Source organism: Papilio xuthus, unplaced genomic scaffold, assembly GCF_000836235.2.
Source record: "Papilio xuthus unplaced genomic scaffold, Pxut_1.1 DF826776.1, whole genome shotgun sequence".
Lineage (NCBI taxonomy): Eukaryota > Metazoa > Arthropoda > Insecta > Lepidoptera > Papilionidae > Papilio > Papilio xuthus.
The window spans coordinates 408,332-425,926 of record NW_013531873.1 but is presented as its reverse complement, the minus strand read 5'-3'; the positions used below and the strand labels follow the sequence as shown (position 1 = coordinate 425,926).

Sequence of the window (17,595 nt, the reverse complement as noted above, 5' to 3'; positions counted from 1 at the left end):
GAAGATATTTTCTTTCTGTGCATCCTCTCCTCCGTAGATTAAAGTTAGGCAACGCATATGCAATTGCGTATGTCTATGGGCAACGGTCACTTCGGTTCAACGAATTGATTCTCATTTATTTTGAATTCGACTATACCATTGTTAGTTACTTAAATCGAAACAATAGTATTTGATAAAATCATAGTAAAATTGTTATTTAAAAGTTTTTTTTTTAATTAAAAATAGTGGAAATGTTAAATATTTCTCGAATCTACAAAAGCCTACACGTTACATACTCTTTGTACTTATATAGAAACTCTAAAATCTTTTTTTACATAACTGTATTATATAAGCTATCATTATTTTAAAATATTACTTTATTATTTGTCTCGATTTTCAAAAAATAACTGGAAATTTTTTTTATTAATGGTCGCCATTTTAGGAAATTGGATGCGTCTCTGTTTAATTTTAACTTTCAATCGAAACGAGAGTTTGACTATTAAAACTTTTTTATTTATGCTTCTGTTAACTGGCAACATTTTTAGCTTTTTCTTTTTTTAAATATCCACTAAATACCGCTCCGTCGAATCGTTTATGTAAATATTTGGCTTTTTTTTAATTTAATTAGGTTTTTTTTTTCGTTAGTTTAGGTTTTTTTATTTTTTTTTAAACGAATACCATTCTTAGGGTGTAAATGAATTTTGTCCTTTATTTAAAAGTCATGAAATAGGCGGATTTTTAATTTTAATTTATAAAAAAAAACACAATCTACAAAAAACTAATAGTTGTAAAAAAATAGTGAAAATAAAGTGAACTTTTAAGGTTATAAAAATAATGTATAATATAATTAACATTAGGTCGTAGACAAAGAGGAAAATAAAGACAAATTTGCAAACGAAAATAATCCATAAACAAAAAGAGTTACTAAACTGTTATATAAACACGGCTAAACACTCACGTATATACGTCCGGTGACACCGACTAGTTTCGAGCCCATCGGGGGCCCTTCACCAGGATGAAGCGACGTGGACGAGGATGTGAGCTGAGGGCCGCGTCCGCGAAATAATACCAGTACCACTCATCCTGATAAAGGGCCCCCGATGTGCTCGAAACTAGTCGGTGTCACCGGACGTATATACGTGAGTGTTTAGCCGTGTTTATATATCAGTTTAGTATAATGTCTCACGAAATTTTGAATAATTTAAAAAGAGTTACATTTCAAGATCGGCTCACAACACTTCACACTGAGGGACTCGGAGTTTACCCTTAGTTAGGGGTGACTAGGGTTGTCAAGATATGACATCTTTCGTCAAATGGTTGTTGAAACTTTTAACCCAAAGGTGTAATACGAGATTTTGATCATATGGTGCAAATATTTTCTAATATTTATATTAAAAATCTTAATTTAATATCAAAATTGGTTGTGTTTCGGCAGCTACGTTTTGGAAATACAATCGAATTTGCATATGCGAGATTTTAAACCGCAATTTTTATACTTTAAAACAGTGGTTTTCAAACTTATTTTGTCTACTACCCACTTTGAGAATAAATATTTTTTTAGCGCCCCCATATTTTCACATATTTAAAAACCACTATAACTTCAAATTAAATTAATTAATTATGGTGACCTATATATGTATATTAACGGAGAATTGTAAAGGAAACTTTTACTATAACCCGCAACTTGAGACCTGCAGCGCCCACAAGGGGGCGTTATCGACCACTTTGGGAAAGACTGGTTTAAAGGTTGTCTGTAACTAGATGTGTTAGACAAAGTGCATTCGCTTTGAAAATTCAATAGCGAACTTCAAAAATGTATGTAATTGTGTCGCGACAATCACGTCACTTATCCAAAGTTAATGTCAGTTCTATATATTTTTGAATGTTGTTGAATCGCTTCGGGGCGAATGCACTTTGACTAACGCAGAGTTTCTCGCTTATCCAAGTTTGATTGTAAGTTTAAACTTAAATGTAGTTATTATTATTTTCTAGTAAAATGCCACGGAAAAATACCGTGGATTTCTTAGACGAAAATCCCCGTTAACATACTCTGTTTTGTCGCAGATTTTGGTCTCGGAAATCCACGGTAAAATGTACTTTTGTTTACATAAATCAGTATTTCTTTATTATTTATGAATTTGTCTTTATTTTTTTTTATTTTGTCTAGATAGCATCACAAAATCATTAAATTCGACTGTCTTGACACTAGACATTTGTTCTCTCTTTCTACATACTGAGTGAAAGAGACGACAATATGTTTATCTAGATGTCTGACAGTAAGCACTTATCTCTATAAATGGATAGGTCATTGTTCCGATTTAAATGTGTCTGTTGAAGTTCCTGACAGTTAACGCTATCTATATATTTAGTTCCAATTCTCACCACCGTTACAAACCGCAACCGTCAGCGCCATTTTGACGTATATCAAATAGGCACAAAATATTATGGTCTATAGCCTGTCCATGTATAGAGGTTAGTGGTTGACAGTACCGCAGTGTTGCTATCATTGTTAAAATTGAAGTGGTCGTTATGTCCGTAAGACTGCTTTCCAGTTTAATATAGATTATGTATAGATAAAAAATAAAACTAATGTAAATTGTAAATATACAATGTTTCTTTATTAAATAAAATATATCTGTGTCTACTGTATTTGATTTTTTTACGCGATTTTTTTTTAATTTAAAATATTAGCAGTTTTTTTTTTGGTAAATTTACTAATATTTCTTTTACCATTCCAACTAAGCTGTAAGCTTGTGCTAGGATATGGTTTACGACAATAGTCATACCCTTAACTAGGCTATTGACGTTTTAACATTTTTTTTTCAATGGATTGATTTTTTTTTATGTTTTAGGTATAAACCTAGTCCTAATTATAAGTGAGATTAACATAAGGATATACGGATCTATTATTAAGATATTTTATTCGTTTTTTTATTTATTACCTCATGTACTCTTTGCTTTTAAAGGTTTTATGTCGTTATTTTTTTCGTCTACCAAATTACTAATTCGGCATCAACTTATCTTTTTCCCCTAATGTTTGTATTCCTCCATACATTTATCAGCTGTTATATCTGAATTCTGTCTTACGTATTCTCTTTCATACAATCCATACATACTTGCGTTTTTTTATATTATAAGGTGGCAAACGAGCGGTCACCTGTAATCACTGAAATAGCGAAGTGACCGTTGCCCATAGACATACGCAATTGTATATGCGTTACCTACCTTCAATCGACGGAGGAGATGCACAGAAAGAAAATATTTTCCCTTTCCATGTATCCTCTCATCCGGAAAGTCCACTTTCACTTCCCATCCTTTCCTTGTTAAAGAAAAAGGGTAGGAAAGGAAAGAGGACTACTATCCCTATTTCACTAATATTTACGTGATTTACTATAATCCAATGAATACAATTTATTTGGCAAATCAATTTACCTTTGCTATATATGATAAGTGTGGGTTTCTAAGACCTAAATATCCTTTTAAAATATTTTTATCACTATTTTGTTAAAGATTATAACAGGGATATGTTTTATATAGAGACTAGTTATCGCCCGCGATTCCGTACGCGCGGAATTATAAAAAGATTAGAGGACGACCATACATTACGTGAGGTGTTTTTTTATTTTCTGCATGGTGAGATGTCGTGAGATTTTATTTAACCAAATATTTGCTTCGTGTTTTTGCCTTTTTTTTTGTTTCAGTCAGAAAAAAATGCGTGATATTTGCCGAGATCTCTCTCTAACGTAAGATTAGATGAGATTTGACTCGATCCTCTCCCCCACTTGAACATCTCACGTAATTTATGGCCGTAATAGTCTATGCGTTCCAGACTGTTCTAAATGTATGCCAAATTTCATCAAAATCCGTTTTGCCGTTCTGGACATATTCAAACATCCATCTAAACATTCGCATATATTTGTAAGATCTTAGAAACCCACATTAAATGAAAAAAAATTGATAGTAAATATATTTAATGCCATAATTCATCAAATACAAAAGTGCCAATTATTTAAAGCTAAAAATTACGTTTTTAAGGGTTTCGTATCTCATAGGAAAAACACGGAACACTTATAGGATCACTTTGTTGTCCGTCTGCCTGTCAAGACCCTTTTTCTTAAAAACGCGTGAAGATATCAAGCTGGGATTTATTTAAATAAGACAAATAAACCAAATATTACAAGCGATATAATTTTTTATTATAAAGATGGCAGAATTCATACATAATCTTTGTTTACGATGTCAATAGAGTTACAAGTTTTTTTCTTATATAAAATACTAGTCATCACACGCGACTCCGTCTGCTTTACACTAAAAAAAAGAACATCGATGCATCAATTCTTGAGATTTTCTAACAAACATCTAAACATTCGCATTTATAATATTAGTAAGATTATATAATTATTAAACCGGTCTGAGAGTTGTGTAATGTTAGTCGATGTCACTATTCCACATGACGAGAATCTCGTGAAAGCTGAAAAGGTAAAAGTGTTAAAATACCTTGATTTGGCTCACGAGGTTACCGCCATGTGGCGTATGAAATCGACTACCATTATTCCGATAGTCGTATCGGTAAATAGATTGATAGCGAAGAGCTTCGACCAACATCTCAAGAAGCTCTCGCTAAACAGTTGGATTAAGGGCCCGATACAAAAGGCAGTTATCCTAGAAACCGCGCGCATCGTGAGAAGGTTCCTGTCTCTGCAGCCCTGACCACTGGTTGTTTGAGTCATGGGATTCCGCAGCCGGTGGTGTTCTCTTTTTAATATAATATGTTTTGTATATATATATATATATATATATTTTTATATGAAATGTATTATATTAGAAATGTGATAAATAAATGTATATGAATTAAAAATGATTCAAAAACAGTATTTAACACGGACGAAGTCGCATACAACAGCTAGTATTTATATTATTATGACCAGTCTGAAGCGTCGGTGGCTCAGTGGTCAAGCACTTGACTTGCAATCTGCAGGTCCTGGGTTCGAATCCCGCCATGTACTAATGTGTTTTTCCATTTCCGATTTACATATGTACATTTATCCGACGTTATGATGAAGGAAAACATCGTGATGCTGCACATATCTGAGAAATTCAAAGATATGTGTGAAGTCACTGCACTTGGCCAGCGTGGTTGACTAAGGTATAATCACCCTTAACTTAGGGTAGGTTCCGAGCCCCTCAGTGGGGACGTATAGTGAGCTGATGATGATGATAGAATCAGAGAGCTCTAAGCGCGTTATCAATATGGTGTAGTGCTGCGGTCGCGCGACGCAACTGGATCGCCTGCTGTCGTCCAGTGTCGCGCAGCGCCAGTAGACTCTGGTCCAGTGTGGCGAGACGGGCGCCAACACGATTACGTTCCTTTATCAATAACTGCTTTGCTTTTGAACCTATATGTTAATTAATTTTAAAAAATAAACAATTAAACTAAAGAAGTTACAATAGAAATATAATTAGTAATTAAAAAAAAAACTTATTTCGTAGTCTATGTGTTCTTCCAGACTATGTTCTATATGTATGACAAATTTCATCAAGATCCATTGAGTCGTTCTGGAGATATCTTCTAACATACATCCATACATCCAAGATTTCTATAATATAAAAATCTTACTAATATTATAAATGCGAATGTCTAGATGTTTGTTATCTCCAGAACAGCTGAATAGATCTCGCTGAAAGCTCGCTGTATATACATCAGTGGTTCCCAAACTTTTGTCTACTGCCCACTTTGTGAATAAATATTTTCAGCGCCTCCATATAAGAGTTTAAGCAATCTTTTAATGAATATTAGTTGATGTTCACAATTTGTTGAGAGTCGAGAGTTGATGCAGTCGTTGTCTAAGAGGACTCCTAGCTAAATAACATTACAAATCATCCTTCAGGCCTCTACACAACGCCACCATTTTCTTTCTGGGTCTCTTACCGTCCCCCTTGAGACCTGCAGCACCCACAAGCCCACATTATCGTCCACTTTGGGAAACACTGACATAGAACATAGTCTGGAAGAACACATAGACTACTTATTAAGTTTTTTACTTCCGTACATTCACACAGCTAATATAAAATAAAAAAAACACGATAAAATCATAGAATCCATCCATCCAACCAATCCATATATATTTATGTATTCAAACAATGTAAATAAAATAAACATTACCTAACAAGGGCAAATAATCTCCTGCACGTTCCGCTCTGATATCCAATGTGAACCACTCGTCCAGATCCTCTGACTCTGAAGACTGGATCTCCTGATAGATGATGGAAGAATGAATTATCAACAGTGGTAGAGCGAGCTTTAACATGTTCGCAGGAATTGTCCCGACTCGTCCGGTGAAATACCACGACCACACAGAAGACACGCCTCAAGTGGAAACTATTCCAACTACACGCTGATGAGTGTGCGTCCCGGAGGCATAAGTTAGTCCTCTTTTCCTTCCCATCCTTTTCCTTATAAGGAAAGGATGGGAAGTGAAAATTGACTTTCCGGATGAGAGGATGCATGGAAAGGGAAGATATTTTCTTTCTGTGCATCCTCTCCTCCGTTGATTAAAGGTAGGCAACGCATATGCAATTGCGTATGTCTATGGGCAACGGTCACTTCGCTATTTCAGCGATTTCATGTGACCGCTCGCTCGTTTGCCACCTTATAATATAAAAAAATTCGCTAAAATGGCGAAGCTTCACCCATAGACTTATACAATTGTAAATGCATTGCCTAACTCTAATACTACGGATTTCAATTTAATAATTATACTTACATCGTATAAGCTTTCATCAGAATTGCTCTCTCCATCAGAAGGCACCTCCTCATCCATCCTCTCCGGCCTCATGATCTTCTGCCGCGTCTTCTGACGACTTGGACCTTCCTCATCATCCGTCTCCAACTCCTGGAAATAATCACTACTAATATTATAAATGCGAATGTTTAGATGAATATTAGAAGGTATTTCCAGAACTTTTGCATGAATCTGGCTGAAAGTAGAACATAGTCTAATAAGTTTTATAACCGCACAGACAGAGTCGCGGGCAACAACTTGTAACACAAGAAATTAGTCTGATAATTCCTGCAATGAAATCCCACACTAACAACTCACCCCAACTTCATCCAGATCAAATTCATCTTCATCTAGAAACTCCTCCTCATTTATTATCTCCTCAGTCTCTTTCGCACTCTGTCTGTCTCTCTTCGACTCTTCTTTACTCACCTGTTTCAATATTACTTGCCTATGAGACGTTGGGGGCATAGGACGTTTGTCTAAAATATTATAAAGATATTAAATTAACTCAGACTTAAATAAAATAAAATGTAAACGAGAAACTCTGGTTATTAAGGAATCTCTATAAAATAGAAACTTTGGTCAATGAGAAACCTCAATAAAAGAGAAACTCTGGTTAGTGAGAAACCTCTATAAAAGAGAAACTTGGGTTTGTGAGGAACCTCTATAAAGGAGAAACTTTGGTCAGTTAGAAACCTCTATAAAGGAGAAACTTTGGTCAGTGAGAAACCTCTATAAAAGTGAAACTCTGCTTAGTGAGAAACCTCTATAAAAGAGAAACTCTGCTTAGTGAGAAACCTCTATAAAAGAGAAACTCTGATTAGTGAGAAACCTCTATAAAAGAGAAACTCTGATTAGTGAGAAACCTCTATAAAAGAGAAACTTGGGTTTGTGAGGAACCTCTATAAAGGAGAAACTTGGGTTTGTGAGGAACCTCTATAAAGGAGAAACTTCGGTCAGTGAGAAACCTCTATAAAAGAGAGTCTTCATCTTACTAATATTATAAATGCGAAAGTTTTAATGGATGGATGTTTGTTTGAAGGTATCTCCGAAACGAATCAACGGATTTTGATGAAATTTTACACAGATGTAAAACATAATCTGGAAGAACACATAGGCTATTTTTTTTTATATCTGGACGTAGTCGCGCACTACAGCGATATTTATAGAGGTCAGTGATAGATCATAGTAGGTAGTAATAAAAACCCTACTTATTATACTTACTAGTATTCCCGTCGAGACTGACGACGCGTTTAGTGACCGTTTGTAACGCGTTGATGCCTCCAAGTGTAGTACTCTTGGAAGCCACGTGTCGGGGGCGAGGGCCCAGGGCTGCGGGGGGCCGTCGACTTACAAACATACTTTTCATAGTTGCTACTTCGTCTGACAACTGTTGAATAACATTTTATATCTTACTTATATTATAAATGCGAATGTTTAGATGTATGTTTGTTTGAATGTATCTCCGGACAGGTTCAATAGATTTTGATCATATTTGACATACATATAGAACATAGTCTGGAAGGATATACAGGATGTCCCAAAAGGTTACGTACATAGGAAGGGGGATGATAGGGGTGGTCACAAGGGTCACCAGAAAAATAAAATAAAAATTCCCCTCTGGGTATTAAACAAAATAAATGGCATTTTTTTAAAACTTAAAAATTTTACACCTTCTGGGACAATTTTGTAACCGATGACCTACAAATATTGCTATATTTAAAAAAAAAAAAACTATTATGTTATCGTCAATAACCCTTTATCAATATGAAATAAAAAAAAACCATATAACTAACAAAGATTTTAAAGAAAATTAAAATTGCCCCAGAAGGTGTAAAATTTTTAAGTTTTTAAAAAATGCCCTTTATTTATTTTAATACCCAGAGGGGAATTTTTATTTTATTTTTCTGGTGACCCTTGTGACCACCCCTATCATCCCCCTTCCTATGTACCTAACCTTTTGGGACACCCTGTATAGACTACTTTTTTTTTTATTTAGCGTGGACTTGGTTTAGATTGATCTACATCAGTCTTGCCCAGAGTGTGCGATAACGCCCCCTTGTGGGCGCTGCAGGTCTCAAGTTGCGGGTTATAGTAAAAGTTTCCTTTACAATTCTCCGTTAATATACATATATAAGTCACAGTAATTAATTAATTTAATTTGAAGTTATAGTGGTTTTTAAATATGTGAAAATATGGGGGCGTTAAAAATATATTTATTCTCAAAGTGGACAGTAGACAAAATAAGTTTGGGAACCATTGGTCTATAATACAATGGAAGCTCAAAAATACAGTTTACAACTTACCTCGTCTTTATCACTCATGTCTTCAGGTTCAGCTTTAGTTGCGTATTTCTTTATGTAATTTTTTGCTACTTTCACTCTTGTTACTTTTGTACTCTAAAATATATTTATAAAAATCAGTCATCATCAGCTCACTACATCCCCACCGAGGGGCTCGGAGCCTACCCTAAGTTAAGGGTGATTAGGCCATAGTCAACCACGCTGACTAAGTGTGGGGTGACTTCACACATATCTTTGAACTTCTCAGATATGTGCAGCATCACGATGTTTTCCTTCATCATAACGTCGGATAAATGTACATATGTAAATCGGAAATGGAAAAACACATTGGTACATGGCGGGATTCGAACCCAAGACCTGTTTACAAGCCAAGCTTAACCCCTGACTCACCGACTCACATCATATAAGGATATATATATAAAAGAAAGTGGTGTTAGTTACACTATTTATAACTCAAGAACGGCTTTACCGATATGCCTGAAAATTGGTGAGGAGGTAGCTTAGAGCCAGGAGACGGACATAGGATACTATTTATTCATTTTTTTTTTCGAATTAATGCCTTGAAGAGCTGCTTTTTATTTAACTTACTAATATTATAAATGCGAATGTTTAGATGGATGTTTGAAAGTATCTCCAGAACAGATCAACAGATCTTGATGAAATTTGACATACATAGTTTTAGACGGAATCGTTAGTTTTATAATAAATAAATTCCTTTATTTGAAAATTAGTAGTGCAAAAATATGGCTGAATTTCCTAAATATTTCCAGAAAAATCACATTTTCTTACTAAACATTCTCTGTATCCTAAATATACTATAATCAAAATAATACTTCTAAATAAAATATTTAAAAATGGCCGCCATGTATGAAATTTGACGTTTCTCTATTTACGAGTTAAATTAGTTAATGCCTTTAATTTGAAAACAATATACCACTAACATGTCATTCAATTTATAGTCAAAACTTACCCCAAATATAAAATCATCATCTTCATCACTTGATTCCTCTTTAGGTTCTTTCTTAATTAGTTTTATTCCAGGTTTTTTCTTACGTTTAGCTTCATCTTCACCGAGCATTCTCTGTTACAACAAAAATAAACTTCTTACTATATAAATATAAAAATAAAATTTGCGAGGAGGAAACTTAGAGACAGGAGACGGACATAGGATACTATTTATTCATTTGAAGAGCTGCTTTATATTTAACTCACTAAATTATAAATGCGAATGTATCTCCAAAAGAGCCGAACATATCTTGATGAAATTTGTCATAGACGTAGAACATAGTTTTGAAGAATTAAAGTCAGACCTAGTTAAGCGAGAATTCAAGTGTGCAATATTTTTCTCGCTTATAGAGGTACTAGGCACTAACTCAAGTTTCTCACTCTTAATGGTGAAGCTAAGACTTGGAAAGTTTAGATAAATGGATTGATACAAGATATCTCCAGAACGGGTGAATAGATCTTGATGAAATTTGTCATACATATAGAACATAGTCTGGAAGAACACATAGGCTACTAACTAAGTTATATTTACTTCTAATAATTAAGTAATATGTATACATACCAGTAATTCATCAGTATCATGGCCATCATCGTCTGTATGTCTGTTTGAGCCCATTTCACTTTCTCTCTCTTCTGTTTCCTTCTTTATCGGTTTCCCGTCTGTCTTCCTTATCAAGAATGCACCTAATTCATCTGGAAAGTCTTTATCCTGAAACGAAATGCAATCAAACATGTTGTTCAACAAGTTTTTATAAATATGAATATCATTGTTGATAGTATATCTTACAAATATTGTAAATGCGAATGTTTAGATGTATGTTTATTTGGAGATATCTCCAGATTAAATGGATCTTGATATAATTTGGCATATATATAGAACATACTCTGGAAGAACATGTGTTCTTCCAGACTATGTAGTACGTACTACTATACTGCTAGTCATTAAGTTTTTTTAATTCTACCCGAACAGAGTTGCGGGCGACAGCTAGTGTAGTATATGGATGTCTTTTGACAGAGGTTGCTTTCATATTATTATGTTTTGTATCATTTGGTGGCAAAAGAGGAAGCTACCATAGCATTTGCTGAAATAGCAAAGTGACTGCTGCCCATAGACTTCTCCATTTGAAGATGCATTGCCGACCTTTAATCAACACAGGAGACATACTGAGACTATTTCTTCCTATGTGTCTTTCTCCAACAAATATCAAATCCCTTCCCATCCTTTATAAGAAAAAGGTGAAAAGGGGAGAAGACTAAAGGTAGTCCTACACCATGCACACTTATTAAACAAAACACAGAATTTCTTCCACTTTACAACTGTAGGGGGAATTTTAGGAGGTTGTTTGCTTATTTACCTTATGTAATGAAAAATATAAGTTCTTACTTGTGAGTTCTCCAAATTATTCAATGTCTCTTCTATATTCTCTTCTTGATCTCTTTCATGTCCGTCCTGAGCATTGGAGTCTCCTGTATCATGGTACACGGAGTTCTCTGCGCATTCCTGTACACTTGTCATTGTGTCATCTTGACTCATTATTGCATAGTCACTCTGTTCTTGTTCACCCTGGAAAGATAGTAGTTGTTATCAACCCATATTTGGCCATGTTTTTCGATTTACATATGTACATTGTAACTAATTCTACTTACAGTTTGATAATAGTCATCCTCGCTAAGTACATCCTCACTGAGCCATTCCTCGTGACCCTCTTCCATAGCATCTTCTGGCTCCTGCTTTTCAGACTGTAACACATTATAAATAACACTATTTGTAGAAAAACCCAAACGACTATATCTTAAGACACCCAGGAGAAGAATACAAATCGAATTCTAACTTTATTAAATTAGAAACCGGCTTGTTTTATTTAACATGGAAGAGCTATATTACCTTTATATAATTTAATTGTTTTTACCTGTAATTTGAAATGTTTAGCTGATGGCTCTTCGTTATCAGACATGGTGGTGTTAGTTTTAATAACAAAACATTCAAAAACTGTTTTTGGATAGTTAATAATTTATTAAACTTTCAAAAGTAAAACATAACCTTTGAAGCAAATGTAAACGATCGATAAATAAAAAATTCAACTGTCAGTTGAGCAGAAATGTTGCCATATAAAATAAAATGCTACCATGTCAATGGTAGAATCGTTTATTGACTTTAAATCTTTATAAAATGTCTTTGTATTAGGTTTAAAAAGCATGAATACCAAAACTTTAGTTTGCATCGTATTATATTTATATCTAAAAAAGATAATTTATTAAATATGTCATTGTTATTTTTGTAAATCATTCAACATCCGATATGGTCTAGTGGCTAGGATACCTGGCTCTCACCCAGGAGGCTCGGGTTCGATTCCCGGTATCGGAAGCCTACTTTTTGGAAAAAATTTTTAGTTATTGCTATTTCACGTCCTTTGCTGCGTCAAATTGTTATTGCGTTGCTAAGCAACGTGATTAATCAATACACCATTATCAGATAAAATAAATTATTACTTTATATTTTTATAAAAATGAGTGGAGATACAATATACGAAGTCAGGAGAAAATGCAATGTCACCAAAATGCGTGCACATGATTATTTATTTGGTAAGAATGAACTAAAATTTAATCTTACTAATATAAATGCGAATGTTTAGATAAATTAATGTTTGTTAGAAGATATCTCCAGAACTGCTGAATAGATTTCGATGAAATTTGTCATACATATAGAACATAGTCTGGAAGAACACATACGCAACTACTTACGTTTTGTTTAATTCCGTGCGCACAGAGTAGAGGGCGACAGCTAGTTAGATACAAAAAAAGGGAGAGTTGCCCCTATTAAAACTAGCCTAATCATCTGACTGTCGATACCCATGCTCTCTGTTGTTACATTTCTTGTTGAATTTGTCTACCATTAATTTTCCCGCCATCACATCCAGCCAATTCTTACAAAAAAGTCTAGACAGATAAATATCTAGAAATATTTACCTCTCTCTATTCTATATTAACAACACCACCCAAACCGTAAATTATCTTTGAATACTTAATATTGAATTTATTCTCTAATATCCAGATACGTCGTACGTTGTGTCTGGTGCTCGGGACTACGCAAGAGCGGCGTTTAGAGCCGCCATGAGCTCCGCACAAGTAGTAAGTTAACTAACAAACACACAGCTGATCACGAGTCATGTTTAAATCTTCATCAACATTTTAATATGAGGAGTCAATGTTATGGCCCAACTTATATTGGAGGTCAATTTATTAAATAAAAGAATGTCATTGGTACGAAGCGGTGAATGGACATAGATTTGACTAGATATGTCAATGGTAGGAATGCTCGATTGAGAAGGGGTGCGATCCGACAGTCTGGCGACAGTTGCAGTACGTACATGTTGGTGGATGCAGGCCTGCATCTCCGCTACACTTCTTGCGTTACTGTTCGTCTTGAAACTGTCGTATGTCGCGTTGTACAGTCAACATATCAAAGGGTAGCTTTGTGGTGATGGGAGTCTTCCCTTAATGCTCGAATACCTCGTGCCAACATACAAAATAATTTATTTTGAAGATTGAAACTTACTATTTTTTTTTTCAGAGCGTCCATCCAGTATACAGTACTATGTTTTCTGAATTGAGAGAGTTCCCAAGAGTTGAAGTTGGTAAGTGTTATGTTTTCTTTATAGTAGAAATACTAGGGGTTTCTGAGACGAAAATTCTCGTTTAAAACATCGATTAGTACAGGCATAACGACTATTTCAACTGTACATTTGCTCTATACACTCAAGACGATGACAACCAGGTTGCGAGCGACTAGCTTAGGCGATAACAGATACAAAGGTCGGCAACGCGCGTTGTGTACAAACCTGTCATTGTATTAGTCATTTTATACCTTAGCCACTAAAATCGCCGACGAAGATTTACATTTGTATGTGTACAACAGGCTTTCAACCTTACTTCACCCCTTTTACTCCTCCTGACTTTTCGTTTCTTTACAGTGTACCATCCTAACTGCCGTCTACCAAGCCACGTAGACTGTTCCTACGATGCATATCAAGATAGACAGAAAGAGGCGAGGTCTATTCCCCTTCCGGATCCAAATTCTGGGAAGTATTACTTCACATTTTGTGCTGTGTGAGTACCAGACTGATACTTAACTTTTAGAAAGCCGATGGGTATTTTCAAATGTTTACTCAATATTCCTGTCGGGCCTTTTCTGACAGATGCATCTTTTAAGCATTTGGTAAGAGATTTCCTTTTTTGTTTACAAGCGTGAGTAGGGAATCAATAATTGCAATAAATATTATTAATACTTGAAAGGACCTATTTTATTTGTTTTCTAGACCTAAAAAAATTGCTTTACAATTAAAAAGTGCAACACCAGACTTCAAGCCGCCGACTCCGTATTGCCCGTCCAAATATGGCGGTCGACCGAAGAACAAGGGCACCCAGAGTTTGTACAGGTGAAGATAAAAAGTCGTATAAATAACTGATAATTAAGGTAATAGATCTTTCAAATCAAAGTAATACTTAAGTACTATATAATTTTGTTGAATATGTTCGGGGCTCTTTAGAATCGGTAATAATTCAATTTGTTTAACAGTGGTAGAGCTCGTAGTAACATCTTCGCACGAATTGGCCCGGTGAAATACCACGACCACACAGAAGACAGGCGTCAAATGGATGAAATTCCGCATTTCGTCTGATGAGTGTGCGTCCCAGAGGCCTAATTTAGTCCTCTTTCTCTTCCCACCCTTTTTCTTATAAGGGAAGGTGGGAAGTGGAAGTGAACTTTCCTGAAGAGGGGATGCATGGGAAGGGAAAATATTTTCTTTCCGTGCATCCTCTCCTCCGTAGATTAAAGGTATGCAACGCATATGCAATTGCGTATGTCTATGGGCAACGGTCACTTCGCTATTTCAGCGATTTCAAGTGGCCGCTTGCTCGTCTGCCACCTTATGATATAAAAAAATGTTTGTTGGAATTATCAATGAATGTTCACCTTTGAGAAGCTCAATCAAATACAGTCATCAAAATGAGTTTTTTTTTCGATGTCGAAAGCTTTTTGTGGTTAATTCAAACCAGTTCGCTACCAGAAATGATAAACAAATTTGTATACAGAGAGTCATCAGCTCAGACGATACCGTGGCAGGCTGAAGCTCGGCCTGCTGAGGATTGCGAGACAACACCTGAAGTTTTGTTTCTTGATAAACTACAATGGGGTAAAGAGCAAGCAAAATCAAATTAAAATTCGCTTTCATCATCATAATCAGCCTAAATGTGTCCACTGCTGGACGTAGGCCTCTCCCATCGATTGCCACAATTTCGCTTTAGTCTTATAATATTACTAGCTGTCGCCCGTGACTCCGTCCGCGTGTATATATAAAAACTTAATTAGTGTAGGTTATGTGTTCTTTCTATACGTATGAGACTATTTTCTGTACGTATGCCAAATTTAATCGAGATCCGTTCAGCCAATCCAGAGATATCTTCAACACCTACCCGTCCATCCACATCACATCCATCTAAACATTCGCATTTATAAAATTAGTAAGTTAAATAAAAAGCAGCTCTTCAAGGTATAATTTCGAAAAAAAAATGAATATATATTATCCTATGCCCGTCTCCTGGCTCTAAGCTACCTGCTCACCAAATTTTAGGCATATCGGTAAAGCCGGTAGGCTACGAGCTCCTCGGTGGGGACGTATAGTGAACTGGTGATGATGAAGTGTAAAAAGAATTGTTTATATACTTCTTTACTTAGGTCCAGGACATCCGTATCGTCAGGGCGATTTACCAGCTGATTTCCACACAACAGAAATTATAAACAAGTAAGTGTATACTCATCTTATACGGCAGGTCGAAAAGACCGCCGTTTTACCTAGAACTAAGTAGTCTCCTCTCTCTCTCTCTACAGTCGTATGATGCTTAATGCAGGGTATAGGTCTCCTGCAACGATCGCCACTGTTAGTCCTGTGCTATTCGCATCCAGGATACTCCTGAAACCTTAACTAGATCATCAGTCCATCTTATCCAGGTCTGCCCTCGCATCGACCTGTCCGTTTCCGCCATTCCAGGACTAATTAAGTTCGAATTAAATGTTTTATATCCATTAAATTCTCTTCAGGATGCGTCATGCAAGGAAATGGATGGAATTGGTCGACAAAGGTCAGTTCCCCGGCTGGATGAAGAAACGAGACGACATCATTAAAGATGTTGAGACAAAGGATTGGATATTTAGAGAAGCTGTAAGAAGATTCTATTTTTAAAATACAACAAAAAGTAGCTGCCGCCCCTGACTCTGTCCGCGCGGGATTAAAAAAATAGCCGATTCTCAGAGCTACTAAATAAATATACATATAAAATTTCATTAAAATCGGTGAAGCCTTTACGGAGGAGTATCGTAACTAACATTATGACTCGAGAATTTATATTCTCGAGTCATTTTGTTAGTTACGATACTTGGAACTCACAGCTTTTCTTTCGTTACGATTTTAACGCGCCTGTTGATGTGACATGACAATTAATTCTATCTATATTATTAATTCCAATCCTCACCACCGCTACAAACCGTTACAATCAGCGCCAAAATGGCGTAAATGAAATAGGCACAAAATAATACATCTTATAGCCACTCCATTAATAGAATTCAGTGTCTGAGTGTAATTGTTTTTTGTAGGAGATAGATGAGCTGCAAGATATCCGGCTGGTGCTGCTGCATCGACTGCAGACTGAGCAGCGGCGTCGTCGCACGAGTCGCGTCAGTAACAAGTTGGCGAAGCTCTGGCATGAGAAGAAGAAAGAGATGGATAGGAAAGTTGAGATTATACGCAGGACAAGGGATAGAGGTAACAACGATACGATACGACACGACACGACATTCATCCCGTTCCTGAGCAAATGGAGTACAACTTTGGAGTATTTTGATGTCGTTTATTGCATAAAAAAATATATCTGTCTCCCGCGACTCCGTCTGCTCGGAATTAAAAAACATAATTGGTAGTCTATGTTATTTAAAATGTTTCTATATGCGTGCCAAATTGCAACAAGATCCGTTCAGCGATTCTGGAGATGTCTTCAAACAACCATCCACCCAAACATTTGCTTTATATTATATTTCTGTTTGTATTTGGAGTTTGAAACTATTGCTTCTATGTCCTTAGAATTGCGGAAACTATCAGCTCGACACAGCAAAGGTGGCCGTGCTGGTGTATTGCAAGATATGAGGGCATCCCGTGGCGGTGGCTCCCCCACTGTCAACGCGTATGATCCCACTTCGATGCTGCACGCGCCACTCTCTAGAAACGGATACCAGGCGCGCAGAAAACACGCGGAGATCACATACGATCCGTCCTTATTGGGTTAGTAAGATACAACTATGGCGTCAGTTAATCGAAGTGAATAAAACACGTCATCAGAGATGATGACGTCAATGCTGTCAAGTACCAGGCGCGCAGAAGACACGAAGAGGTCAAATGGGACCCCTGTGCTGACGTCAGTCAATCGTCATCAAAAGCGCTGACGTAAGTCACACGTCATGCGTTATGACGTCA

At 36.0% G+C, this 17,595-nt stretch overlaps 2 protein-coding genes and 1 non-coding gene across 4 annotated transcripts in view; 2 read left to right on the top strand and 1 right to left on the bottom strand.

Annotated features, from left to right (window-relative positions):
• Nucleotides 1-5,134: 5,134 nt before the first annotated feature.
• On the bottom strand, nt 5,135-12,156 carry LOC106122820 (uncharacterized). 2 transcript variants are annotated; one of them, XM_013318926.1, is made up of 11 exons: nt 11,980-12,156; nt 11,717-11,809; nt 11,454-11,633; nt 10,632-10,778; nt 10,035-10,145; nt 9,068-9,160; nt 7,986-8,151; nt 7,080-7,240; nt 6,744-6,872; nt 6,143-6,233; nt 5,135-5,375 (listed from the first exon to the last, which is right to left on the bottom strand). In XM_013318926.1, exons 1-11 carry the CDS (start codon nt 12,022-12,024, stop codon nt 5,203-5,205), a joined length of 1,389 nt encoding a protein of 462 aa, XP_013174380.1. In that variant the 5' UTR covers nt 12,025-12,156; the 3' UTR covers nt 5,135-5,202. The 2 variants fall into 2 exon arrangements, with proteins under 2 accessions (XP_013174380.1, XP_013174381.1); XM_013318927.1 differs by having other exon boundaries at nt 11,454-11,618.
• Nucleotides 12,157-12,362: 206 nt separating this feature from the next.
• Nucleotides 12,363-12,434, top strand: TRNAE-CUC (transfer RNA glutamic acid (anticodon CUC)). The gene has a single exon. It is a non-coding gene; the product is annotated as a tRNA-Glu (tRNA).
• A 90-nt stretch (nt 12,435-12,524) lies between these two features.
• Nucleotides 12,525-17,595, top strand: part of LOC106122818 (protein MAATS1) — a 13,870-nt gene continuing 8,799 nt past the window's right edge. Inside the window, exons 1-10 of the mRNA XM_013318923.1 lie at nt 12,525-12,652; nt 13,122-13,198; nt 13,641-13,704; nt 14,041-14,176; nt 14,386-14,505; nt 15,164-15,264; nt 15,807-15,873; nt 16,170-16,290; nt 16,722-16,890; nt 17,206-17,403. Coding sequence (XP_013174377.1) covers nt 12,577-12,652; nt 13,122-13,198; nt 13,641-13,704; nt 14,041-14,176; nt 14,386-14,505; nt 15,164-15,264; nt 15,807-15,873; nt 16,170-16,290; nt 16,722-16,890; nt 17,206-17,403 — 1,129 coding nt within the window. The 5' untranslated portion in view covers nt 12,525-12,576. The remainder of the gene's footprint in view (nt 12,653-13,121; nt 13,199-13,640; nt 13,705-14,040; nt 14,177-14,385; nt 14,506-15,163; nt 15,265-15,806; nt 15,874-16,169; nt 16,291-16,721; nt 16,891-17,205; nt 17,404-17,595) is intronic.